Below are 27,500 nucleotides of genomic sequence, written 5' to 3'. Positions count from 1 at the left end.
TGACTTTTTATGATTATTTTATGACATACTATACTATGACTTTAAGATTTTTTTATGACATACTATGACTTTTATAATTAAAATTTTGTGACATACTATACTATGATTATTTTTATTACATTTTAAACTATGGCATTTTGACGTTTTAATGACATACTATGACTTTTAATGACAAAACCTAATTTTTTTCTTTAAACGTGCAAATGACCAACTTCAGTTGTTTTGATCACCTGAGTTGAAGCCTGATGAAAACCTGCGAAGTTCAGGAGAAAAGTCTTTTAGAGGACTCCTGTTCCTAGATGTTGTAAGGCACCCAGACTGACACCAGAGGGCGCTACTCAATCAATAATCATTAGAAAACTCTGACAATAAAGGGTTAAGGTAGTGTAGTGTAGTATTGTTGCATTAATCTACAGATAATGTACTTAAATGTGGAGAAAGAGATCTGAGAATGAAGGGAAAATAACTAATTTGACTGATTGAACCTGAAACTAAAAGGCTGTTCAGTATGTTCATAACAAGGTCTTGTTTTTTTGTGGAAATTTAGCCTCATTCCATACTATATACTAACTGTTACACATACACGTATACAATGAACATTCATGGTATGGTATGTGTGCAGATACCCTGCAGATGTTTGAACTAACAGGAAATTATAGAAGAGTACAGAAAGAAAGAGTGCAGTCAGATGGACGATGATTGCATGATTTTGTAAAACTGCCGGCAATTAAACTCAAATTTCCTATTTTTCCTTCAGTGTCAATCAGCAGCCCACACTCACTCGCTGACATAATTGAGTTCACCTACTTTTTAAACTTTACCAGTAAGAACTCACAAAATACTCAAAACCAGTATTGTAGTCTGCTGTAAAAGTTTCTGAAGCCCAAGTTGATTTTGCCAAATATCTTTTTTTAATCTAATCAACAGGCTCAAAAAGGTAAATTAAGAGGTCAGAACTAGTGATTGGCTGAAAAATGACTTGAAATAGTAGATTGACTAATCGTTTCATTTCTATATGGCATATAAATTTATCATACTGCAACAAAATATCTAGCAGTTAATCCGTACATGGTGACATTCAAATTTAAAGTATTGAGAAAAAAAAACAGCCAACCCTCACTGTTTGACAATTCTGTTTATTTTCAATATACATTTCATTTGAAAAATATAAATTCTAAAATAATTAATTTCACCGGTTTCTAAAAAGTTAATCAAAGCAAACGTATCAGTATTTATTCCGTGTGCAAAAAAATTAACATCAAGTTTTTCATTTGACATTGATTTTTCTCCTGAAATAGTGACACGGTACACTTTAAACTTTAAACTTCCCACATATATGTCTCAGACATTAAGTCTCAATTGTTCCCCCTCGTTGCAGTCGTCTAAAAACACTGATGTGGAGTATAAATTACGTTGTTATTTCGGCTGATAAACTGAAGCAAACTAAACACAATGGACCGTGATGGTACAAAGTAACTTGTTGCATTTTGGTTTCAGCCAACGTGCCGTTTATGTACATGATTTACAGAGCAGGAAGACGGCTCACTAATCACACAGTTTAATTTTATGTCTATAGTGGTAATGAAGACAGAGCGGACTTTCACATAAGAGTTAAACATCCCAGTGAGAATGTGCCCCAGGGAGTCCTTTAGAGATAAAGTGGGGGTACTGTAATGACAAACAGTGCTTTAGTAGATAGTATTGGCCAATAAAAGTCATGTTGTCATATCTGAGAGGGTTTGATTCTTTCTGGATGGGACTATGGACTCACTGGGCACTCTGTAGGAATACAGTGAATAGTTTGTACATCATTTGAACAGATTGAGATTGAGCTCTATAAACTATGGTATGTTTGGAGTCTTTCTTAACAGAACATTCACATGCCAAATGTGCACATGATACGTTTCCCTTTGTTTGTGCCCTTCGTTTACACGCAAACGAGAACTCTCCTCTGAAAACGATTCTTTCTAAGAGTGGAGATTTTGGAAAACTTTGTTTGCACGTTTGCATGTAAACTGAGACAAACGGAGGTTAAGGCAGGCGAGGAAGTGAGGAAGAGAAGAGAGAGGAAGTGATTTGTTACTGTTTTTGCTATTTTCGGGATTATGATTGGCTAACATGGGTTTGAGCTTCTCATTACACTGCCACCTACAAGTTTGGCATGCTCTTGACGGCAAATTATATATATATATATATATATATATATATATATATATATATATACACACACACACACACACACACACACACACACACACACACACACACACACACACACACACACAAACACACACACTGCGTGTAAGCAAACATTTTTCTAAAAACTTACAGTTGTGCACAATGTTATTTTTGAAAACGGAGAGGTTGAAATGTCCGTTTGTGAAAATAGCCGGCCACATGTAAACGTAGCATTCAACAACTATATAAAAAACACTGTAAGCAGGTTTACCATTCTTAAGCACCAAGGGGACTTGAATTAGAAATATGATGAAGGAAACACGTGCTCTAGCTTTGAAAATTAACTACTACGGCGTACACCAATAAAGTAGCAACATGAGAAAACAACTGTCCAATAAAGACAATTAACCTCATTGTATCTGTATGTGTGAATATAACTATGGATTTCTCCATGGTTTCTCCCCTGTATCTCAGTTTAGTTGCTCTAGTTGTTTAGTGATGATGTCACCATAGACATATAACGCGGCATCTATGCCGATATGTCTATGATGTCACATCCAGTACAGGAAGCAACGAATAACTCCCTTAATGTACTGTACAAACAGTACTGCATGTGAATACAGTATTGTGATACTTGAAAAAAAATTCAAACCCATCCTTCAATATAAATAAAAAAGAAATATATGATCCCATTTTCAGATCAGATAATTCCATCAGCATCTGAGACAAAAAGAAATAAACCTGCTGCATGGAGTTTACATGGATATGATTCCCCTTGTCACGTCGTTACAGTAATAAATCAGTCTGGATCCATCTCTTATAAGCCACTTCGGTAAAGTAGTTTGTGCAGCACAAGCGATTATGTATGATATGCATTCCTAGTTAGAGTTTACGTTTGGCTGAGGAAAATCTGATGATTACTGAATGTATCGCTGTACTGTTTTCTAACCCCAAAGAAAGAATGATGTGAAGGTCATGAGAAAAAGTTACTGACATACACACAAAACAATCATTAAAAAATAGAGAAGAAAAACAAAAAAGACTGAACTTAAAAGAGTAACAAAAGCTTTGAAGTGAACACTTGAAAGACTCAGAACATTAGAAAGAGAAGGTGAAGAAATCAAAACTGCATCAGAAAGTGGAAATACAAATATTTACCTGGCCTGCACATACAAATATACATTGTTAATTAACTGTTAATGAATTTCAAATAATCTATTTTCACATATTTCCTTCAGGAGCTATAATACAGTGAATCTTCTGAATCATTTCATATCTACAAAACAGATAGAGACAATATCAAAACCCCATGCTGCGTCAAAAATCAACATGTTGCAGTTGTTCGTAGTAAGCTTTTAATCTAAAACAAGAGGTAGAACTATAAAAAAAACAATCTGCCACAGAAAAATGTTATTAAATCAATTTATATAAAACTTCCGACAAATATTTATATATATATTTATATAAAAAGAGCGAGCAGGGCATTTCATGCGTGGTCAGAGAGCTGCAGCATTTACTGTTGATGTGGGAAGAGTTGCATAGAAGAAAAGTAAGGAGTGACATGGAGCAGTTTACTGTGGAGCAGTGAGGAAAAACACCAAGAGAAGATAGTGAGGAAAGAAATGGTTTTAAAATGACTTCATCAGTAAGAGAAAGTTTTTTTTTTTTAAAGTGTGTGGTGTTAGGACCATACAGCACATACTTAGGGCAAAGTCCTGAAATCACTGTTTTTAAAAGGAAAGTAAAAGTTATCTCGCGGGTGCTGCAGGAGCTGCCTGTCAGGAGGCGTGTTGGTTGGGCGCTCTACAGAGACGTTTCCGATCCTCTGCTCTTCCAGTAGAACGCGTTATCATCGTCTGGGTCCATGTCTATTGTAATCTGGGGCACAGTCTTCAGCGGACTCATCTCATGGCTGGAAACAAACAAAATACATTTCATTGTTAAGACGACACATGCTGGGATGTGGTGTTAAAAGACATGGTTTGACATTTTGGGAACAAAAACGTATTTGCTCCCCTTGGCAAGATATACATGAAAAAATCATGGGATAGATATTTTTGTGTTTTTACACTAAATGTGTAGCTGAAGCCAGCCAAAATCGTTATATTTCATTTCATCGTTTGTGTAATCAGTACAAAAACCAAAGTTTGAAAATGATTATTCGTAGTATTGCAAGAAGTTATGTGCGAGACAGGACCAGTTGCCTGCAAGCGGAGACTTTAGAAAGTCACTGCTCCCAGGCCAAGAATTAGTCGAGTCCATAACTCCTCGTAAAAACCACAACTTGTTGACACACTTCAGTTTTTGCTCTGGCTACACCAGTCACTGTAGAAAGCTACAAAATCAATCAAGATACTCGTGTTATTTAATGCCAGGCTAGCTGTCCCTGCCTGTCTTTGTGCTAAGATAACTGTGGCTACAAGCTCTTTACTGTACAGACATGAGAGGCGTTAATGACTAAACTGAAAAAGACTATCCTCCATGCCATGGACAAACATTGTTTTTGCCATTTTTTGATAAAAAAAGTCCAAGTTTAAATTTAGACTTTAAGATTATCGTAAGGACAAACATTCTGCTGGAAATTATTTATTCTGTTCTATATATTTATTTTATCACCCTGTTTTTATCTGTTGTTTTTCAAAAGGAGCATGCTTGTAATTTTGTTCATTCTTTACTTTAGTGTTTTGCTAAATGACAATAAAAGGAATCCTGAGTGTTGAATCTTGAATTATTTAAGACTTGACATTAAAACATTATATTGTCATTCTCCTCTACCCTGGAGTTCTTGCAGGAGCACAATTTGAATTCATTCAGCGAGTTACTCTGGCATTGTGTAACGGTGATCATTAACTATAGCCTTGTAGCCGAGCTGCACCAATCACATCGGTGTATCTGACATAGGCGGGGCCAGAGGCGAGCTAAACAGATGACAACAGTTTAATCTACCGGTGAGCTCCGCTGGTAGCTTAGCATATGGGGCTTTGGATACGTCACCCCGTGAGTTGTTGTGATTGGTCGTACTGTTATCCAATTGCGTGCAGTGAGATTTTTATATGCACGCTTGGCGCCACTCCTCAAGATGGGCGACTTTCATTAATTGATGCCAGACCCTTAATCTTTTGGATTTGGGTTGGGATTTCCAAGCTAATTCTCCTTGCCAAACTGGTGAAAAAGCTCAGATTTCTATAAAGAAACAACAAATCCAGCTTCCCTTTAACTTAGTAAGAAAAGTACAGCCACGTCAGTCTATTTATCAGTCCTAGATTACAGTATGGTCTTATAATATACAGATATGGTGCCATTTCCACTCTAAAACCCTGAAACTGTTTATATTTCTGCCCTCAGATTCACTACCGGCGATCCCTATGACACTCATCATTGCATTCTGTATAACAAAGTCGAGGCGTGATTAACACCTGTGTGTTTTCTATCAGTGATTTTCAAAGTTTATGTAAAGGTTTGAATGAATGAATGAAACTGCTCCTCTGTCTCTTATTAACAGATGACCGTAGTCCCTAACATTGATGTAGCTTGTTGTAGGCTGTTGCATTATCTGAGTACTTGTGCCATGTAATGTCTAAAATAATATTTTAATATTTTGATGCTTTACACCATTGTGTTTTGGCACATTGTGTCAAGGCAGAAATACAATCAGCAATCATGGCTTTATGGTTCCTGATGTCATCGACTCAAAGCAATTTGGTTTGGGGATAGGATTAGTTTTGGAGGGGGGGGAAGCAGCCAATGTCAACACTACCAGATTCATTTCATGACCTGTTCAATGTCACTGACTCTTACCGGACCTGAAACACCCCGAAGTTTTTAAAGTAGCATGAGAATTTTTCTCCGTTTTTTTTTTTTGGTTGCATCGCTGTCAATGTACTTGAACAGAAATAGACATAACAGTCAAGAACAAGCACAACAAAGCTGGACAAATAAAGGTAGAATAGTGAGACTATTATTAAGTATGTGAATAAAAAAGTGTTATAAAAAGCACTAATGTCAAACAACATAATTATAATGTCTATATACAAGTCTTACAAGTGTTTCCCTAAATTGTGTTGAGTTTTCCTTTCATTTTATCTGCAATTCCTCCCAGAAGATGAGATTAAGGCTGTTTCTTTGTCAACATGTAGCCAATTAAAGCTTTATTTACTTATCAATGTTTGACTCAAAGAAAATAAAATTGTATGAAAAAAAAATGATTATATTCACATAGACTGTAATTCAGTCAGCAGAATAAGTTTTTAGTTATATAAACAAAAGCAAACCTCCAGTCTGATCTCTACAGCTGAAGACCAATTAGAGTGGAAAAAAATCTTGTAAGTTGTTTGTCGGCATCACAGATGTGCTGCGATCACAGCTGGTATTTCACACATTATCCCAAACACTAATCCTCTTTCATCAGCACTGGTACAAAAATCAGAGAGCAGATGGGGTAATACAGTACCATACCAGTGGAGCTTCGGGAGAGGTTGTGGGCATGACGGAGAAAACATAATCTCATTTTGAGTATTAGAATCATTGCTCTAAATATTTGCACATAAATCAAGGCTTGTTCTGCATCTTTAAGACTAATTGTCTTCTGTCATTGCATACATTGTGCTTCTCTCATGAAGCACGCTGACTTTGTTTACATGCACATAATATTCCCATTTACATGGCTACTGAACGTGAATATTCCACTAATATTCCCGTTGGTGTAGCGATGAGTGCACATATCCAAAAACCTGTTGATATCCAAGTCTTTGATGATGTTTAAAAGTAGCTGTGTTTTTCCTTCTTATCAGGTCTGCAGCCTTGCAAACTGTTGGCTGGTTGGTTTGTTTACACATATTCCAAATGCGCTGTATACATGATTAAAAAATGCCTCTAAAACATGAATAATATAGTATCCCACATCTCAAAGGTGCAGTAGGTAAGCCTTATAAAGATAACTTTCTGTCATATTTGCTTAACTACATGAAGCAGGTAATTTAAAAAAAATCCACCGCTCCCTGTTCAGATGCACCAATCACGGCCGGGGGGGGGGGGGGGGGGGGTCCTACTGCGTGTCATCATTGCTCATGCATGTCATAGGGTCCTCCCCTCCCCCTTCCCCCCGCACAAGCTGCAGATAGATTTCCCCCCGCTCTATCGTGCACAGCTCAGCCCTTGTGAGGGAGGGGCTTAGGAGACTGTTTCGGGCTTTAGCGGAAAGGGGGGAGGGACTGAGACGTTGTCGATTTTCAAATTATTTGGCCAAGTCCTGGATCTTTGCAAACCTAGCTACGGCACCTTTGAATCTGAAAGTGCTATATTTGGAAAAAGGCCTTATTCTGAATATACAACAGGAATATGCTGTTTACATGACATGTGCAGGTAGGGGGGCGAGCTCGGGAATTAAATGGCTGTCGAGTGTGTAATGAGAATTTTACTTCAAAAAAGGTAAATTTGATTGTCGGCTCAAGCTTGGAGGATATTTTCCAGATCGACCAGAGTTTAGAATGCCAACACAAAGAAAGCGAAAGGTCAGGGACATCCAGCCGAAAAGGATGGACATCCAGCGGGAACATCTGCTGGCACGGGAACAATACCAATATGGATTACAGATTCATTAATCTAGGCAAAGCTGTCCTGGACTCAAAAAAAGTCTTGTGGATCAAATTAAACCTGACTTCAAGAAACAAAAGCAAATAATAATGGCCAAAAGAAATCTAGCTAGCCACTGAAACAATGCACTTCAGCCATAGGTAAAGTAATCAACTTGGCTGACCTTTAAAGTTCAGACTAGCATTAATACGTACATTAGCTAGTTAGCTGGCTTTCTGACCTTTCGCAACCTTTGATATAGAATCAGTGCCAGCTATATGTAGTTTTGTTCCCTCTCTAGCATTTAATAGACCTTTTTCACGGCAAACATGTTGATATGTCATAGTAGTAAAAGCACAGGTGTATTCAAAACCATTAACGATGGCTGCATTCCACTTAATAGAAGCCCTGGATTCCCTGAAATAGCCTACTGGGATACTTGATGGAATTGAGCCATCGTTAAAGTTTTCAATTTCAGCTGTGCTGACAAGTCAAAAAAATGTCTGCTGTGGAAAAAGGAACATTCGGCATGTGAGGTAAGCTGCACACACTCTCTCACCTGGACAAGCAGTTGGTCTGGTAGTAGCGAAGCTGCTCAGCACGATGTATGTCGGTCAAGGAATGATGGGGATTTTTCTCCTGTGGAAATAATCAATAAAAACAGCCATTATTGTGCATGTAGCCCAGGTAATGTGTTTGGTCTTCTCTGACAACTTTTAAAGTTTTGTTTTTTTTACGGACGAGCAACTAAGTCTGCAGGTTTTCAGTCCAATCAAAACACAACAGCAGCTGATATCACTGACAAACAGTTTGAGAGGAGAGGAGTAACCAGCCAGTGAAATCAGCTGCTACAATGGTGTGGATGGATTGACAACCTGCCCACTCATGTACAGAATATATTTAAACATCTATTTAAAGTCAGTATGTTTAGTTTTTAAACCATCCGACCTACATTTAGTACAAAAATGAATGATGAATAAGTAGCATTATTTAAGGAATGCTCCACCGAAACCCTACAGTTTGCAGTTAGCTGTTAATGTTTGTCGCTTCTAACTAGATGTATATCTATATTTATACAGTGTATTTGTATAAAACTGTTGTACTCCATTGTACTTTTTGGTGATCTATTCCTGTAAGCCATCCTTTTACCTGACCATATGGTTAGTGCTCCCTACTGGTAGTAGTTGATACTACATAAGCAAGTGAGTTGATTTAATGTAGTTCATGGGAATTTTTTCAAATGTTCCTTAAATTACATACAGTATACATATAAAGACAAAAGTTAGATGTAAGTGTGCTAATCATCAGTGATACAGGCTCTTTTACATAAAGCTAAAATAACAAGTTTGAAGCAAATGGCAAGTCGAAAATTCAACAAAACCCTTAAAAAAGATCCAATGAATCAACAATGAATATGTAGGTTGAAATTGTAAACTGCAGAAGAAAAGGTTTTAGTTCCACCAAGCAAGACTTTAAAAAGGGACACAACAAATAAAATCATAGCATCACAATCCAAGAAAAAAAAAAGTTTAAAAAAGGAGAAGTGAGTGAGTTAATTTCATGCACATTCTGGAACAAGAGACAGCACTGCGGTAAAGGATAAAGCAAGAGAAAGGCAAAGAAGGAATGTTAATATCATGCAGCGAGTAAAGACAAACATCGACTCTTCAGGCACACTGAACAAAGGAGCAGGATCAAGACGGAGAAGTATTTCCCTCCAGTGCTGCAGGTAGCTTAGATCTACTCACTGTCAGAGGCCTTATCCCCTAAGAAAGGCTCCTGCTCCATTATGTCCATGGGGATTTTAATGCTGGGAACTTTCTCATTGTAAGGAAAGTCAGACTGTTGGAGAGAGGAAACACATCCTGAGACAAGCCTTCTGGGGGTGTAAGGGAGTTAGCATTAACACACACATTCATTTTACTAAACCTGTGACGACCTGCATACTTTAATGCAATGCATTTGCAAACAATTGGTTACACAGCTGGTGGTAATGCATCTTGAATCTCTGGGTCTATTTGATATCCTAGTTGCTAAAGGCAAAAGAAGCAATGTAACATGTCTCCGAGAAGTTTCTGATGTTGTTGAAAAGTCCACCTTTCTGCCTGTCTTGTTACTTGAAACTTAATAACAATTTAACCAACTGATGTCGAGCTTCAGTAGAGATTGGCTTGGGAGAGGAGTTACTTTAACTACGTACTGTGGACATAACGGGAAAAACACATTCAACTCTTCTAAAGATGTGCCAAATTATCCATTGAGAATTTGGACCAGGTAATTTATAGGATTTAATCTATAAGTAATTTAATTCCTTTAAATGGTTATTTGATAGTTTCAAGATTTTGGCAAGTAATATCATCATCTAAACCAATTCTGACCACTGATCTGTCTGGCTTCCAGCTAGAGGTCTTCATTCGATCTCAAATGGATCAATTAAAAAAAGAAAATCTCCCCAAATGCGAAATCTATGATTAAGTTAAATAAATAAGAAACCTGATCCAAAAATGCAGTGGAACCAAACAAAAACCAAAATAAACTATTTCCCAATTCAATTTGGACCCTGGTGCCGAGTCGGGTGTCTGTTACTAGAAACTGAGTGGACCCAAACACTTAAAAAACACTAAAACACTTCAAGAGGGAAGACTTTCTTCCAATTTGAGTATATCTTTATCCTAAAGACGTCTGAACCTTAAATATTAGAAATGCTAAAATACATAACATATAGAACACAACAGTTTTATGTTCCCTGTCAGTAAAAAAAAAAAAAAAAAAAAAACAGTACTACTATTGCTTCACAAGGAGATAAATAATCCTTTAAAACAAGACAGTGGCACTTGCACCTTGTATCTATAATATCTCTGTAAGATTTTTGTTCCAACGCTATGACACTAAGGAGTTCTAGCATATGATGTATTGTCAAACCTTCAGTGGTTAGGGAGACTACTTTACACCAACTGAAAATGAGGTAAGGACAACTCAGAAAATTAAGTAAGCAAACTGACATCTGTAAACCTGGATATTTTCTTAACCAGTGGGTAAACACTCAAATGAGTACATGCTGCTGCAAAGGAAGAGAAAACTGGGAATTGGAAGCAGGGCTGGAGGTTGTTGGTTGGTGAGGTTCCCAGACTTGGGGACAGGCTTGTATGTAAAAAATAAGGCATTTTTGCTTGTTTGTTTGCAAAGATTCCTGCTTGTTGCATAGTATTGTGTTGAAACTGTAACTTCAAAATCCTTACGTCTTCAGCATCGCTGTCTATGCTGCCTTGTTTTTTCTTTTTCTTCTTCTCGTCCTCTTTCTTCTTCTTGTCCTTCTCTGGGATGATGTCGTCCAGGAAGCTGAGATCGTGCTGGGAGAACATGTAGTCCATCACTTTTCTGACGGCCACCAGAGCGAGGATCTAAACGCAGAAGAAGAAGAGGATTGGAGTGGACTGGGAGGTCATTTGTTGAATTAATGAACAGTCTGGTCTATGAAGTACGTTTATATACAGTACAGTATATTGTATTTTTTTTTTTTTTCAAAGTAAATGTGCAAAATTTAATATGTAAATATAAAAAATGAGCTGATGTTGCAATAAAAAGCTAGGTTAATAAAGACTGTGATCACAACTTAAAAACGTTAAGTTAAATGTGCAATGGAGGAAAAGCCAATATCAAACTGGGTATTGGTAGTTCTAAACTTGTAATGATCATTTAGATTTAAAGAAAAATAGTATTGAAAATAGCAAATATACTATGTACTTTGCAACACCAACTTTAAAAGTTACACTATTTTTATTTTTTTAAGTATATTAAATAAGTGATAAACGATGCACACCTTAACATCATATTTGACAAATCATAGTTATACACTGGTAACCGTTTAAATTCATGAAACAATGTGCGTTACAGTTTGAAATGTGATCCTTTCACTGTCACTCCCTGCCTTAGAACAGAATGATAACTATAACTCAAAGTACAGTTACAAGTGCAATAAAGTCTTGAGGGCTGTGTTAGTGACCCTGAACTGAAGTAAATATGTAAAACCACCATGAGAAACGGCACTGGTTTATCACTGATATAAATAAACCTCTTACACGTGAATTAAGCATATCACTTGTACACAGTGTAATTCAGTGTAGCCAAAATTCAGTCTGATCATGTCAGGCTGACTCGACTGAGCTGCTTTTATCTCTGATCTCTCCATTTTTATGCTCAGCCTTTAAAATCACAACATTCAGATGTGACACGCATCACACATTATTATTTCCATTTCCCAGACTAATGTTATTGAATAATCAACAAGGAGAATAACTATAGTTGTATGGTCAAATATACTGAAATACTGGAAACCTTTTATTAGTATCAAGATAATTAAACATAAACATTTATGGCCATTTGCAGCCTACAAACACAAGTCAAATATTAATTTTGAATACAAATCTTAATACAAATCACTCTTACCATGACAGGGAATACAATGGCGGCCACAGTGGACTTAAGGACCCAGAGCAGAGCCAAGCAAAGGATCTGAATGAAGGTGAAGAGATGGACCTTCCTGAGGGGGACGTGTCGCAGGTAAATTAAGTCCGGCTGATGCTTTGCCGGCATCAGAAGCAGCTTGAGACGATCCATGAACTGCAGACAGATAGCAGTACACATGACAGGATGCACTGCATGAATGAATATATCCGAGAAATGGCTAGTCGCTGGTTTGTTTCTTGAATACTCAGAGATTCCTTTTTAATAAAAGGTTTAAATACTACTAACATGAAATGTGAGCGAGGACAATAACATTCAACCACATTGCTCAACACTCAGTCTACACATTTTATTTTATGATGACAAAAGAAATCTTTGTAAGATTTACCTGCACTCCATTGAGAGAGGCCACCCCCATGTATAGGAACACTCCATACAGCACAGGCATGGGGATAAACTAGGTCAAATAGAGAGGAAAAAAAGCTAATTATTTTTATGTGGACAAAAACACAAATCATCCATTCCAGCTTATTGTTCAAGTACAAGTTGCTTCAAGGACTTTTAGGTATATCAAAATGTCTATCTTTATACAACCTTTGTAACCCAAAGTGGAAGTAGTTAGACTTTAATAATATGATTAAGTGGGGTGAACGCACTTGTTGCTAAATAATGTAACTACAGTAAGACAATGTTATCATATTATAGAATCATTTATCAGGTTTTGCAAATTTCGGCAGTTGTCCAATAAACATTTTCTTTTGCATATTGTCTCAATGCCAAACACAATCACTCATAATTTTTCTTAATAACATTTCAAAATGTATGAACCAAAGGGGTCTCTCAGTAGCAGGAGATGAAGGTTAATGAGTCTGCAATGATCCCATATTTTACACTGTCTCAATAGTTACACTGTCTCAAGTTAATGTTTGCTCAGAGCTTGTGCTCCACTGACTGCTGACCTCAGCATACTGTATATAGTCCTTAGTAATATAGTATGTTACTAAGGATTACTATATTATCACAGTAAAGAGCTCAAGCAACATGATGTCAGACTTTTGTAATTGGCCTGATTTTTCTGCTTAGTTCTTTTCAGTGGCAAGAGCTGAAATCTGTAAGTTAGAAGAGTGTGGCGATATTCATTGTCAGGTGTTTGTTTCCAACATCTGCCACAGTAATTTTGAGAATTTAAAGATTGAACTTGAGACACATGATGACTAATAACAGAAGACAATCTGATTTATTACCTTTAAAATAGGAGCCATAAATACAGACAGTCCTGTCAGGAGGAACACCAACACACCAGTGACCCTCTGCTCTCTGCAAAACAACAAAAAAGAGGGAAAATAGTTATTACATTCTCTGCTTGTATAATTTCTTGATTTGAATATGTGTACCTCTTTTTCGTACAATAATAAAGTCAGAAAAAATCCTAAATAATGATGTGATTACTTGAGAATATCAATCATTTCCCAAGGCTTGTTCAGTTTTGGCCAAAACAAAGGCAACCCCAACATTTGCAGGAAGTTCAAAGTTGGAGTAGATGTTACAAAAGTTTGTTGGTTCAGCTTACAGCTGACACATCAGGAGGCTCTGGAGGACATCACTAAACAGATGAGAAAGCTAACAAAACACAGTAAGAAATCCCAGTGTCTTAACCATCTATTAATGAACACAATAGGTACATGTACAAAAACCGGTTTTAATATTGCCAATGCAAATTAACTTGAGCACATGGAGTGACTGATGGACTATTTCAGCTGCACTTTTGATGAAAGGACACCTCTGCTGTTTTATGCAGTTTATATAAATAAATTAATATGATTCAGTCATTTTCATTCTGTTAAAAAAAATTGTAAGAAAATCGAATTGTGAACTTAAAATTGTGAATTGTATCCAATCTTGAGTTGAGTGTATCTTTACATGCCTATTCAAAGCTAATCTTTCAGTATATACCACACACACACATTACTATTTTCAACAATCCTCCTATAACCTTTGTGGCATGGACTATTTTGATGAGTCCCAAAGGTTATCCGTTTGTGTGTTGGATGTTATTCTGCTCTCTACTAGCATTGTTTGTCAAATTAAATTGTCCTTTGTCAACTGCCAGAAAAATGTAGATGTTGGGTATACATAACTTTAGAGCAATTCTGTAAAATCTGTTGGCATCTCACCTACAGATGGTGCTATAGCAACAGGGTAAATGTAATTTACTCTGAATCAGTTATCATGAATGTGACTCCTTTGCCCCTTACATTTCTTCCTTGTATAGTGCTCTAATATTCCCAGACAAGATTTTGGTATTCTATAAAAAATTTGAGCTGCTATCAGCACAATTCTTATTGTCTGAGTGTTTCAAGTTGGATAACATATTGTACCAATCTTACCTCACACCAAGGAACTTAGGCTGCTCTCCAGGAGCCGATGTTTCGGTTTCCATCTTCAGACTGTCGATGTGAGCGATGGAGATAACTGTGGCAGCCACGTACCACGGCAGACCCATGAAGGAGCAAATAATCAGCAGAATGGCCACCCAGAACAGATCCAGATGGTAACCTGCCCCTTTCTGGTACAGACAACAAACACAAAGTCAAAGGTCATGTATGTGCATGATCAAGCATGGAAAATGGGTTAGTTTGAGATGAGCCAGACCCTCGCAGACCTCGCTGTCTTGCTGAGTGAATTGCATCATCCTGTGCGACAAAAATGTGCGCTGGTTTGAGAGCTAGGCGCGCTGCAGAGCTGCAGAAATGAAGTGCTTGGAGGAAAACAACTTGCCAGTAGATCAAGCTGGGCGCTTGGACTTAAGTAGTAACACATTAGTCTGGCCGGACATCCAGAATGTGAGGGTATCTTCTCAAACAAGCCTAGTATTTAGAGCACGGCTGCAGGTAAAGGCAAAGCTAAAACCCAGCAAACAGCTCTATATGTTTTATAGAATATTATGCTAAATAACAAAACAGCAGAAGAAATTTTTGTTCTCTTCTGCTGCAAAGATATACCAGTGATCTTTAAAGCAACGAGTCATAGAAATCAAAGAAATAAATTCTCAAGTGGTTGCTTTTTGAACCGAACTTTGTACAGTCACTGCCATGAAACATCTCTCACTCCCATGAGAAAAATGAAAACAATATTTAACTACAGTGTGAAGGTAGTGAGTGAACTGTACAAACTGCAGTATGTTGTGGGAAACACATGAAAATCCCTACTTCACATAAATCAAGTTAGACAAACAGAAAGAAAAAGACTATTTCAAATAATTATTTTTGTTATTGTTGAAATTCTAATTCAAACACAAAATGCAGATTTTAAGCATTTCTCAGCAATTGATCATGAAAGTTATACTGCAAACTCATATGCTGCACTAAATGTTCTTAAAAACTGTCCATTGTCAAAACAAATCCTCCCATCTGTACTACAAGATCTCAACAAAAATGACTCCCAACCTTCCGCTGCCTCACTCATATACAGCACACAAACTTTCTGTATTGTATCATGTTAAAGGTCCAATGTGTAGGAATTTCTCAGCTCTCTCACACCACGCAGTTCAAAGTACGTATTACAGCCACGGTAGCCTTCACGCTTCAAAAGGCCGGTCTCTTGCTCTTTTCAATATCCTTTTTCTTTTTTGTGTGTCTTCCATGTTTTCCTTCTTCAAACTTGCCGGCATAAGCAGCATTAGCAGAATCTGTGAGTTTATCATGTGACAGCAAAAATGTAAAAGGCATAGCAGTATGTCCTGTATGTCCCTTACAGGCTAATGTATTTCAAGATGGTGCATGAATATGGAGCATCTACCCAAGTTCATGCGAATGCAAATGTAAAAAAAAACAACGGAATACTTAGAATTGATGGTGGTGGTAAACATTTATGAAAAAGGACAAGTTTGTGAACAGGCAACACCGATAAAACCACTAAACACGTTACACACTGGACCTTTAAGGAATGACATTTAGCATTTCTGATACTTTCATCTCCTGGGTCACAAATTACCACCTGGCTTAAAATAAACATTTTGTTTATAAGGTTTCTTATTTACCTTCAACTTGTGCTCCTTCCTGTTGACGATCACAGCAGTGATCTGTTGGTCCATAAAGACTAGTATGGTAACCAGCAGGGCAGGAAGAGCTGCCACCAGGTAAACCCACCAGGGGTTTCCTCCAAACGGGGGCACAAACCAGCCCCGGTTAGGACTTGTTGGCTGTTAAAGAGGAAGACAGAAGCTTCAATACGTTGACTAGACAAAGTGGCATTTGTGACCTCAACACAGACAGAAATTGTTGTCTTTTACTGTTTCTATTAGCCCATAAACTATAGATCACTTTACATTTCTGATGATTATTTACCAAACTCATTAGATTGAATTACCTTACATTCATTTGAGTTTTTTGTCCAAAGGGACTTCTTCATACACAGAGCACTTTTGGGGATCAATGTCTTGCTCAAAGTAGTCTTATTTTATGGAAGTTCAATTCTAGGATTAAACCTGACATGTTAGGTATGCCCCTCAACTTCTGCTCTCTGTGTGTTACCATTCTCAAAGTCCCTTCGCTACGGGAAACAACAACAAACTACGAGCTAGCAAGCTTCATGCTGATAATGGAAAGTTTTGAAAAAGATTTGGATTGTGCAATAAGGCAGGCCTGTTTGGCTCTGTCAGGAATGATTGTAAAGATTTACAAAGAATATGTTTATGGAATTTTCTATCTGACTGGGAAGTTTTGAGACCAATGGGTTGGGATTGTTATGGACAGAATGCACACGGCAATGCACTGGTAAGAGCAAATTACGTTAAACCATGTATACAGTTAATTTAAATAACTCACGTTACTTTATTGTGTGAACAGCTAACTTTGTGTAATATTGTGTGTGGCATTTTCTTTTGTGGGTTGCAAATGCTTTACCAAAACAAGTTCCTTCCCAGGACCATTTTGTAGAACCACCTTCACTACGTCCAAAATGGTTGTGATTGGTTTAAAGAAATTCAGACAATGGTGAGAGTTTTTTTCTTTTATCCTAGAAATAATGTGTGTTGTAGCCAGACCTTACTCCACACCGCTGTGGAGACAGGTATGACACTGGAGACTATGCTCAAGGTAAATTTCAACATGCAGACAGGAGGAGCTGGAAATCAAACCACCACAACCATACTGTAGCAATTTAAATCATGCAGATGTAAACCAATACAGAAAACAAGTACTTTTATCTAAGTTATGTTTTGTCAAAGAGTACTGTAAATGCAAGATTGCGTTTTGGATTAAAACCATGACAAGAATCTACTAGAAGCATATTATGTTCCATGGCGCAATACAGATAACAAAATGCACTTGATTTGTGCATTCAGCATGAGCACTTAGGCAGGGAAGGACTCACCTTGAATTCACTTGGCACAATAAGTTTAGGAGTATCGACTCCTACGAGCATATCAACTCCACAGAAGATGAAGATGGCCAGGATGATGGCAAAGTCACTGATGAGTTTTCTCACCTGGGTAAGAGGTAACACAAACACTTGACAAATCTGTTCTCTGTAATGTGTTTTTTAAAGAGGTTGCACATCTAATTCATTCCCTTGGATTAAATTAGTAGAGTGTGGCTGACTCACAGTAGTGGGGAAGAAAGGGCTGGTCTTGAACTTCTTTAGACACATGGAGCAAGTGTAAGTGCCAAAGAACAGGATGAAAGACATGAGGGTGATGTCTGGGACAAACTCACAGGCCTTGCCCACCAGCTCTCCATTGTATTTTAAGCACTCTGTCTTTGTGAGGGACGACCATGTGGCGTTCATTGGCTGTACAAAGGAAACAAAGAACATCATGATCAAATAAGAAACAAATAGTCATTCAAATGAGCATCCCGCCAAAGCTGTGACCGATACTGAGACTGAGAAGAGCTGAGTGTTTACTCCAACATAATAAAGGTCTGTGAAAGTTATCAGAGAGAAAAAGAAGCCAACTTCGTGTCACAATAACCTTAAATTGGAAACAAGTGCTATCAGACTGTTCTATTTTCCTTGTAAAATTGTTGAACTGACAAACACAACACAACTGTCCTCTACAATTGTCTCTTTATCTCCCAGTTGGTATGTAAAATTCCAAGAAGGCTGTTCAAGATTGTCAAAGAATTCCAGCAGTATTCAGACCAAAGTCCTTCAGTTTAAACAGTGCTTGAAGTTAGGGATGTTAATGATTAATTAACCGTGTAACCGTTAACCGACAATACAAATTTTGACCAATTAATACAATCAGTTAAACATGAGGTCGTCAACGTTTTTTTAAGATAAAGACCCCTTAGAGAGAGACGAGCATGGACCCCTTACTACATATTTTATAAAATTAAGTTGCATACTTAACTGGGCCTACAATAAAAGCCTAAAGCCTTAATACATACATTTTAAGTACATAGAAAACTACGCTATCAAAAATAATTGTTGTTATGATTTCGTAATGTTTTAATGTTACACAAACTGTACATGTGACAGTAAATCCTTTGGGATTAAGTGTATCTGGGATGGCTACCCCTGTGACTACCTTACCTAAAGGCCGGTAAGCCCATCATTAATGGGATTTTGTTTTTGTGTTCAAAAGTTGCGAAGAAACTCCCTTTTCTGCTAAGCTTTTTGCTAAACAGCGCTCACAGCTGAAAGCTACGTGACACATGCCACTATATCAGGGCTTCTCGAAATCCAGACGCATCCAAACACAGCCCATACTTCATGTTACAAAACACATAACCTTTAATGTTTTCTATTTTTAAATTGATTTTCTATTGCTCAATAAATTCTTGGTGACGTTGAATATTCAGTTATGGTTTAGTGAACCAAAGTTGATCTGTACAGATCCCCCCCACCACAATGGCGAGCTGAAAGCTGTCGCAGTGTGGTTACATTTCCTCTGAGACACACACTACCGTGCCCTGGTGACAGATTGACAAGCTGGAGGTTCCAGGGACGGATTTGGGAGGGTAAAGGAAGGTAAGGACAGGTTTTTATTTTGTATTTCTGTGTACCGGTATGAAAATTGATCAGTTAACGATGTTTGGCTTTCATCGAATGAGGACAACAATAAAAACATGGAACACTTACCAGGTCAGTGTTGTTCCAATACCAGACTGATGGACCCTCTAAAGGATCACCAGCGATGTCTGTACTGTTCTCTGCAAAAACATAACAAAACTTTAGTTTTTAACACTACAACAAACAAACAAACAAGTTTCCAAAGCAACAAGACTTAGTCTAAAACCATTTTAAAATAGTGCCATATATGTCTATAATTGCACTGTTAAATAGATGGTCATTCTTTAATTGTTCTGAATTTTAGCTCTATGTTTACACACTTGGCTAGACTTTCATCAATCTAAGTTGTACTGTACTGTTTGTTAAGCTCAGCTATATTCAGGTTTAATCATCCGTTGTGTTAAATGCCAATGTCTTAAATGTAGTATACATGTTCACAGCATATATCCAGAATGTTAGGATCCCAACATATGTGTAGTTATCATGGTTACCAACCAACAAGTCCATCCATGGAAGCAGATTGCAAGCTTGGCTATAATGCCAGCCAGGAGTTTCCATGACTTACTGTACAGTATGTGTTAAACCAGGTTGTTTTGATGATGTGTCAGTTGCTCACTTTTCAAAAGTAAATATCTGTTGTTTCCCCCTCCCTGGTATGCACTGTAGTCTTTGTGGAGCGGCAGGAGGAATAGCATAATTAAGTGTGTCATATATTTTTGAAAGCAGTAAGGGATTACCAGTAATTTAGGGCTGCCCCCCATTTTATCTCCCATCCTCCATTACAAAATAAAATGTAGAGGCATACTGTGTCGTATTCAAAAAGATCAACAGCAAGTGTTCATTTTTTCACAACAAAACAAAAAATGCATTGTGATTATCATACCATAGAAATATTTGTAATGAAACAGACTAAAACTCACCAGCCCATAAAGCTGTAATTGCTCCTCCTTACAACCATATGTTCCATAAAAATGGCAAATCTTTTAAACAATTACACCGGTACAAACCCTATTTTTAGACCCCTCTGATCGACTTACACTCAATCCTTCTCTCCAACTATAAAATGCTCCTAAAACCTGCAACAACCAATGGGTTAATCAATATCAATGTGTCTTATCATTCAGACTGGATACCAATGTACCAAAGCCCCAAAGTTAAAGGTCTCACCTAGAACAGCAGGGGCCATACAGAGGCACTCATATTGGGTGACATATTCCATCATGTATTCTGAGTTGATGGGATAGTGGTGAGCTAATTTGAGCATCTTCTTGAAGGCATCATAGATGAAGATGAAGCTGATGAGACAGGAGAAGCCCTCTTCAGTGAACCGGGTGAAGTACTGAACCAAGAAGCTGGCGTCAGTGGCCACGAGCACCAGGCAGAAGAACGCTGACCACAGGCCGATCCACAGGCGGAACTCCAGGTAGTCAAAATCATTTTCTCTGTATGGAGAAAAAGCACAACACAAATGTTCAAAAGTAGTCAGTATAATCTATTTATAGTTTTAAACAACAGAGTATTAGGGACACTCTATTCTTGCTTTGCCAGAGCATCCACACGCTGCAGGGCAGAGAAGGGTCTGGCTACTCCACCTATCATTCTGAGATAGGAGAAAAACGTGCTCTGGTTTATTGGCGTTTCTGTTCTGGACAGTTTTGGAGTCTATAGTAAAAAAAGACTTGATCTTCTCTTTGCCAATAACACATTTGACTATGATACTCCAGAATGTGAAAAAAGGCATAACCTTCTCCAACAAATTATTGATGCCTTCTGTTCTGGTTTGGGCTTAGATGTACAGATTGCCATTGTTTTTTTTACAACCATGACATACATGACTAACCTCTGCCTTCACACTGCCTTACACATCACACTCCAGTGTTATGGAAGCCAATGTTTTTAAGAAACAACTTTGGCCCTAAAACTCTGAATGACCAACATTAAAAATAACATTCATAACAAGCATTTTTGGAGCTTTTTGAGTGTCACCAACTAAAGTTTAGTATGATGATAAAGAATGAATCATATATGATCAGTAAACCAGGTCTCTGGATGGAGAAAGGTACCTGCTGAAATTGAAGAGCAACCGTTCAAACACCAGAACAGGACCGGTGCTGCTGAGGATGGTGAGAGGCTGGCCGGCCAGCAGACAGAAAATCGCACCGGTAATCGCTGTGCCAAGAAAACTCTCCAACACACCCTTCACACATGGAGGGGAAGAGTTAGGGAATCATTCAGAACATAAACGGTAAACAAAATGTTAAAAGGTTAAAGAACTCAGTCTGACCTGCATGTTTTCTGTGGCATCGCCCAGCAGACCACCAAAGGTGATGGCGTTTGTCACAGTTCCCAGGTAAATAAACAATGTGGCCGACAGGGCCTGAATGTGAAATCCATCGGTGAAGTCACTGACAAAGAAAGGCGCTTTTCTTTTGATGTCAAGTAAGAGACCCCCACAAAACCTGAAAACAGAAAAACAAAATGGTGTGTTTTCCACAACATGAAATATTAAGCCCAACAAAGTCATTTTGAAAATGTATTCAAAGTATGCAGATAATTACAAAACATGACATATAAAACACTGAATCATTAGCACTGAGGGTAAATGTTTCAAGATATAATAATTTACTGTATATATATATATATATATATATATATATATATATATATAAAATATTTCATACCTTCCAGTCTTTTTCAGCTCGTCCCCTACAGCATGTCCCCCTCCTCCATGACCCTCTCCACTATGAGGCATATCTCCGTTCATATGAGGGTCCCCTCCTGCATACATGTTTTTCCTAAAATACAGTTTTGTTTAGTCTGGCAGGCACTTTACCTCTGATTAACACTTTATCACATGAACACAGTAACCTGATGCAGATCATATATTTAAAACACTTTAAATATCTACTGAAGTTTACCCAGCCTGTCGTTTTTTGCATTTTAGTTGGCATGAAAATATCAGTGCATGTTTTCATAGCCTTTTTTAATGTTGTCAATCAAACAATGCAAATATGTGTAATATGATTATATAACCTGACATATCAGTGCTCACATACAGTAGAGCTGAGAAGGTCCTGCTTTACTAAGTACCACTGCGGCATTAAATAAAACCCAGTGCTGCACACTGTGCTGTACAGCTGGACACACTTCAGTGATTTTGCAACCACTGCATTTCTGTGACATAATGTAGTTACTGCACACACAGCATTCAGGTGCAGAAAGTCGAGTACTTGCTGACATTTTGAGATTTTTTTTTTGGTCTTAAATGTACTCTTGCATTGACTATCTGTGTGCGTACTTGTGTGTGCTGCTGAATCCTGATACAGATACGTTTTACAGTTTAATTTTAGCATATAGACCTTTTGTCAGAAGAGGGAAGGGATTTTGGAGGCTCTATCCTGATGGCCGGGTCCCACTCTCCAGGGGGAAGCACGATCACCTCATCCAGGAACTCATCAATACCAGCCAGCAGGTCTTGTCTGTCCTTGGCCTTATACGCAATGTCATGAAAGACCTGAACACAGATGGAGAGAGACAAGGCATTCAAGTGTGAAAGAGACCATTCAAAGCATGCAGTGAACTATAATATCAGATCTGAGGAATAATGAAAGGGGAGGAGAGTGAGAGCCTACTGTACAGAACTACTCTATTTTTTAAAGATTTTCTACTGAATTTTCTTAATTGCAAGTAACATGGTTCTTTTCAAACTTAGGGTTCACAAAATACCTCTTCCGTAGCTTGTTCAGAAATTTTGCAACAACTGACAACATAATCCAATTAAATACAACAACATAAAATATCTAATTATCATAAAGTTGGTGGGTATTATGCTGAACTTCTCTTACATTGTTATATTATACTTTCTGTACTTGTGGAAAGGAAACAAGATTAAAGCATACCTATTGTGAGTGACAATGGCCTGTTGCATTACATGAAAGACCTTTAATTGTCAGCATTAAAATAAAACCCAAAGATGATGTGTGTTGATGGCAGTCTAACCTCATCTGACATCAGCGTGGCGATCGCTCGACCAATCTCATGGTACGACTTGGCTTTGCCTTTGGGTCCAAGCAAGATGAATAGAAATCTGTGAGTGGAACAAAATCCTTTGTATTAGTAATTTTGTTGATGTGTACTTTTCTATGTCGGGAGCTGTGGTGTTGCTGAGACTTGGCTAAATGCTGGAGTGCCAGTGACTTTCAACAATGTGACATTTTTCTGTTCCTATCTGATGGACACATTCGGTTTTATGATGCATTCGTTTGAGGAGGTGATGGTAAAACATTTCAATGGAATTGTGCCTTGTACGATTTCCCTTGACAAACACAATTGATTGATTACTACAGAAAATACATTTGCTTGATGCGTACTTGGTTATAACAACACTGCAGCAACCAGTTTGGTGTCACTTTATAATATTCATCCAAAGCCAGAGAACAAACAGTGAGACACATTAATAGAAACAACTTTACAAACAAATACAATCTTCTTATTTTTAACTCTGCAATACATTGAACATTTGTGAAGTCCATAATATTGAATTCTGTCAGATGTTGATTTAACACTAATGGAAAGTTTGAGTCATTAAATTGCAGTGGTGTGTTATATTTCCTTCTAATTTAAGGTGAACACAAAATAAAACAAAATGCAACATATACCTGACATTTATCATGCAATTAGAATAGCAACTTTAGATGTTTTGATGTTATATAAAGTGTTTCCCAGATTTCTGTCAGTGGTACGCGAGTCGAGTCGCACCTAGACAACTACTGATGCATCTTCCTACAACTTTAGCTCCTATTTATGAGTTCAGTCATGAATCTCAGCTACCTTGTGGGAACAGGAACCTCTGTTAAGGCTCCCAGCATCACAGCTTGCTGCAGACGAACAAACGCCACAAACGGCGAGTCCAGGAAGTCCACCTCCCCCACCAGCACGTTGGAGGCCTCGGCATCTCTCGGCAACTTCTTCATGAACTTGTTCCTCAGCTTTAAAGTACAAAAGAGGAGACATTAAATGGAGGAGGACATTAAATGTTATGTTCACACCAGCAAGCTACCCAATGCAGTGCACACTGAATTAAACAGCCTATATCAAACAGGACAATCCCATTCAGCTTAAATACCAAACCAAGAGGGTCCCATTGTGTCTAAAAAGTAACAAGTTGTAACATGAGGTCTGTATTTCTTGGCCATTTTTTGTCATGGCGATGGTAAGATGTGTAAAGCTGGAGGTCAGACACCTGCTGAGCTCCACAGGCGCAACATCTGAACTTTAAAAAGGACATTCAAGTCCTGCAATTGTGTCTATAAAGAGCTTTTTTCTAGTTGCAACAAAAGGAAAATACCAGTGTTTTTTAAGTACATGTTGTACCTTCTGAGCTACTAATTAATGGGTAAATTGACCATTTTCCAGAGCACAGGTTACACTGGTGTGAAAATCACCTTGAAAAATCCACTCTTGCTGTGATGGTTAATCTATTACAAAGGTAATCATCTTTAAATATAAGAGTTTATGTATGAAGAGTTTACGAGGCATCGTGAAAATGCTGTTATGCAATGGTTTCTCTGTGTGCAGAAGAGTTTTGTTGGATTTTAATTGTGTTGGAAGACAATTTAGGAAATTACTACTTATGCTGTTTGTGCTCCACGTAACTGAGGACTATGTGGAGCAAAAATGTCTCTTTTGACATGTGTTTGCAAGCAAAGTTGGACTGAGAAGACAGTGGCGCATGAGCAATTTTATGACATAAAGAGCAACAAAATTGCACTTAATTGCTCTGCAGACAACAAAACTCAAACATGCAACAGTGTTTTTTTCTGTAGTACTTGCACTGCTTTTTATTTGGTATTCATTAACTACTTTTCATATAATATTGTAGCATCTGTTTCATTTGTATATAAGTGTACCTCCTGATACTGGTTTTATTTTTAAAAGCCAGTTATTGAATATCCTGATCCATGAAATAACTGGCCTTTAAAATTAAAATCTGCCTGCTTCTTTAACATAATTTAAAACATAGGGTATAAACTTATGGCACCTGTATTATTTTAAGGAAGAAAATTTATTTATTTATGATACAGTATTCATTCAAAGAAAATTGTGTCCCTAAAGGTCAGATTTTTCCTTTTTTTTAAATTAAAGCATTAAGATCAATTTCCAAAACATGTTTTTTTAATTCGCTTTTTAGTCAACTTTAGCATGGTTTCATAAACTTATGAGCACCACTGTACTTTAAATCCCATTAAATTCCATGCCACAATCGTTCCATATGATAAAAAAGTGGCAGATTGAGATCATAAATACATAAAACTTCAAATATAATGAATCAACCGACCAAACATCAAGATAAGATTGCCATGGAAAACTACTGTGTTATATATTAACCTCAAATCAGCAGAAAGCTGGCGGGAAATATGTACTAAGACACAGTCAGTGACATTATGTAGCACCTCTGTGCCCTGGATGGTCACATAGAAGTATTTTTTATATCAGAGTTGGTTTGACACGAGACTGAGTATCATAAAGGTTTAAAATAAACTTTCACCACTTAATTTTTATGCTTTCAAATGAGTGCAAGGATTAGATATACTGTACTTGGTACTTTGGTACCACGTTGGTCAAGGTTTCGAGCGAGCGGAGTCAATTCTAGAAGGTAGAGTTGAAACACCGCAGACCACGGATTTGTCAGAAAGAATAGTCACAAGCGCAACACTGGACGTCCTACATAAACCCGTCTTTTTCGTAAAACAGTCAAGCCACCATCAATTGTGAAAAATGTATTCACTCAGCTTGTTAGGTTAGATTTCTTCTATATTGTTATATTTCTGTTGTAAATGAATGTGAAATCCTGGTTTCAACAGTTAAGGAAATTGCAAGATAAAAGAATAATTTTTAACTATGTACACTTGAAGTGATTATGCAAGAAATGAATCACCTGTCCAGGGAACAGTCTGATGAGTTTCAACATACCAAACAGAGTAAGAGTATCAGATGATGTAAACGGTGGCTGTAAAATCAGCTTTGGCAAGATTTAAATCGGATTAGATCACTGACATCTCCTCCAATCAGAGTGAACCTACTAGTCAACAACACAGACTGTATAAATACACTAAAGAAATATGAGTCTAAGATGTTTTGTCATTCTAAAATAAATTCAGTGTCTAAAATAATATTAAGTAGTATAACATATAGGATAACAAGTTAAACCAGGGCAAAAAGAACAATGGCTGTCTGTCTATCACTTGCCATCATCCTGCTAAAACCAGATCATGCACTGGCAGAATTGCTGCCATCAATCTCTCCGTCTCATAAACTTGTGACCTTCAACTGGTTAGCTCCAAGCTGATCCCATCCGAGGCTGTTGCCAAGAGGTTTGTCTGTAAATGATTTAAGTTAGACCTGCGTAACCACACACCCTGACCTCCAATCACTACTAATCAACATCACACCACCTTTATCAACTAAGTAAACCTGAATCTGTTCCAGTCACCGAATGAGCATGACACACAAATTCAATTATCTCAGGCATGAAATCTTTTTTTGGCATTGGAGTTGAGAGATGTAAAATCTGTAATATACTGAATGACATTTCATTGTTTTTTTGTGTTTGTTAATACTGTGGTACTGGTCAATGCTGCCTCCTTCTTAAAGAGTGTTAGCATATGTCTGAGATTTTTGCCTGCATCCTAATATGTTGTCAACAGTTCTCATAGGGACTATTTCTTTTGGTGAAAAGTAGTTCCACTGAAAACTGGTTGTAGTTTGTTCTGTGGATTAGCGTACAGCTATGTCTCCTTCCAGATGACCTGGTTGTGAGCAGTTTCAAGTAGAACTTTTTAAATTTCTAATAAACCACACCCGCTTGAACTGAACAAAATCAACACTTGACACACCTTGGAGTCATAAATATATGTGCAATAATACTTGTTTATATATCTGTTGACTGGGATGACAATTTATTTGTGTATTTATTACTTTTATTACTTTTATATTCAGGTGCGGCTCAGCAAATTCCATTGTACACAAGCTTATGCAATGACAAAGTATTTTCTATTCTATTCAATCGTATCACTACATACTCATGGACGAACAGGCTTGTTGTCGTGACAACGCAAGACTTATTTAATGTCGTTATCCTCAGGTGAACTAGTAGTATCGGTTAGCTATAAACTAATCTAAATAAGTAAGCAATGTTGGACCCATAGGGCTGGACCACAAGCCTGTCGTCCATGACAATGCTTCCCTCTCTCTTCTTCTTCTTCTTCTTCTTC

The 27,500-nt window shown here is 37.5% G+C and overlaps 1 protein-coding gene across 12 annotated transcripts in view; it reads right to left on the bottom strand.

Annotated features, from left to right (window-relative positions):
* Nucleotides 1–1,119: 1,119 nt before the first annotated feature.
* The window catches only part of slc4a4a (solute carrier family 4 member 4a), a 59,631-nt gene continuing 33,250 nt past the window's right edge, over nucleotides 1,120–27,500 (bottom strand). For 7 of the 12 annotated variants that reach the window (XM_032517137.1, XM_032517142.1, XM_032517143.1 and 4 more), the window contains 18 exons: nucleotides 24,058–24,215; nucleotides 23,227–23,314; nucleotides 22,587–22,741; nucleotides 21,909–22,022; nucleotides 21,512–21,686; nucleotides 21,291–21,424; nucleotides 20,395–20,669; nucleotides 19,297–19,367; nucleotides 17,818–18,003; nucleotides 17,587–17,700; nucleotides 16,253–16,414; nucleotides 14,601–14,779; nucleotides 13,458–13,530; nucleotides 12,602–12,670; nucleotides 12,196–12,369; nucleotides 10,989–11,150; nucleotides 8,309–8,388; nucleotides 1,120–4,090 (listed from right to left, as the gene is read on the bottom strand). In XM_032517137.1, coding sequence (XP_032373028.1) covers nucleotides 3,982–4,090; nucleotides 8,309–8,388; nucleotides 10,989–11,150; nucleotides 12,196–12,369; nucleotides 12,602–12,670; nucleotides 13,458–13,530; nucleotides 14,601–14,779; nucleotides 16,253–16,414; nucleotides 17,587–17,700; nucleotides 17,818–18,003; nucleotides 19,297–19,367; nucleotides 20,395–20,669; nucleotides 21,291–21,424; nucleotides 21,512–21,686; nucleotides 21,909–22,022; nucleotides 22,587–22,741; nucleotides 23,227–23,314; nucleotides 24,058–24,215 — 2,478 coding nt within the window. In that variant the 3' untranslated portion in view covers nucleotides 1,120–3,981. Of the gene's footprint in view, nucleotides 4,091–8,308; nucleotides 8,389–9,497; nucleotides 9,592–10,988; nucleotides 11,151–12,195; nucleotides 12,370–12,601; nucleotides 12,671–13,457; nucleotides 13,531–14,600; nucleotides 14,780–16,252; nucleotides 16,415–17,586; nucleotides 17,701–17,817; nucleotides 18,004–19,296; nucleotides 19,368–20,394; nucleotides 20,670–21,290; nucleotides 21,425–21,511; nucleotides 21,687–21,908; nucleotides 22,023–22,586; nucleotides 22,742–23,226; nucleotides 23,315–24,057; nucleotides 24,216–27,500 lie in introns of all 12 variants that reach the window. The other 5 variants (XM_032517140.1, XM_032517144.1, XM_032517145.1 and 2 more) reach the window with 1 other exon arrangement.

The sequence above is a fragment of the Etheostoma spectabile genome, chromosome 5 (assembly GCF_008692095.1).
Source record: "Etheostoma spectabile isolate EspeVRDwgs_2016 chromosome 5, UIUC_Espe_1.0, whole genome shotgun sequence".
Lineage (NCBI taxonomy): Eukaryota > Metazoa > Chordata > Actinopteri > Perciformes > Percidae > Etheostoma > Etheostoma spectabile.
Note: the sequence above shows the minus strand (reverse complement) of the source record. Positions and strands in the feature narration are given on the sequence as shown.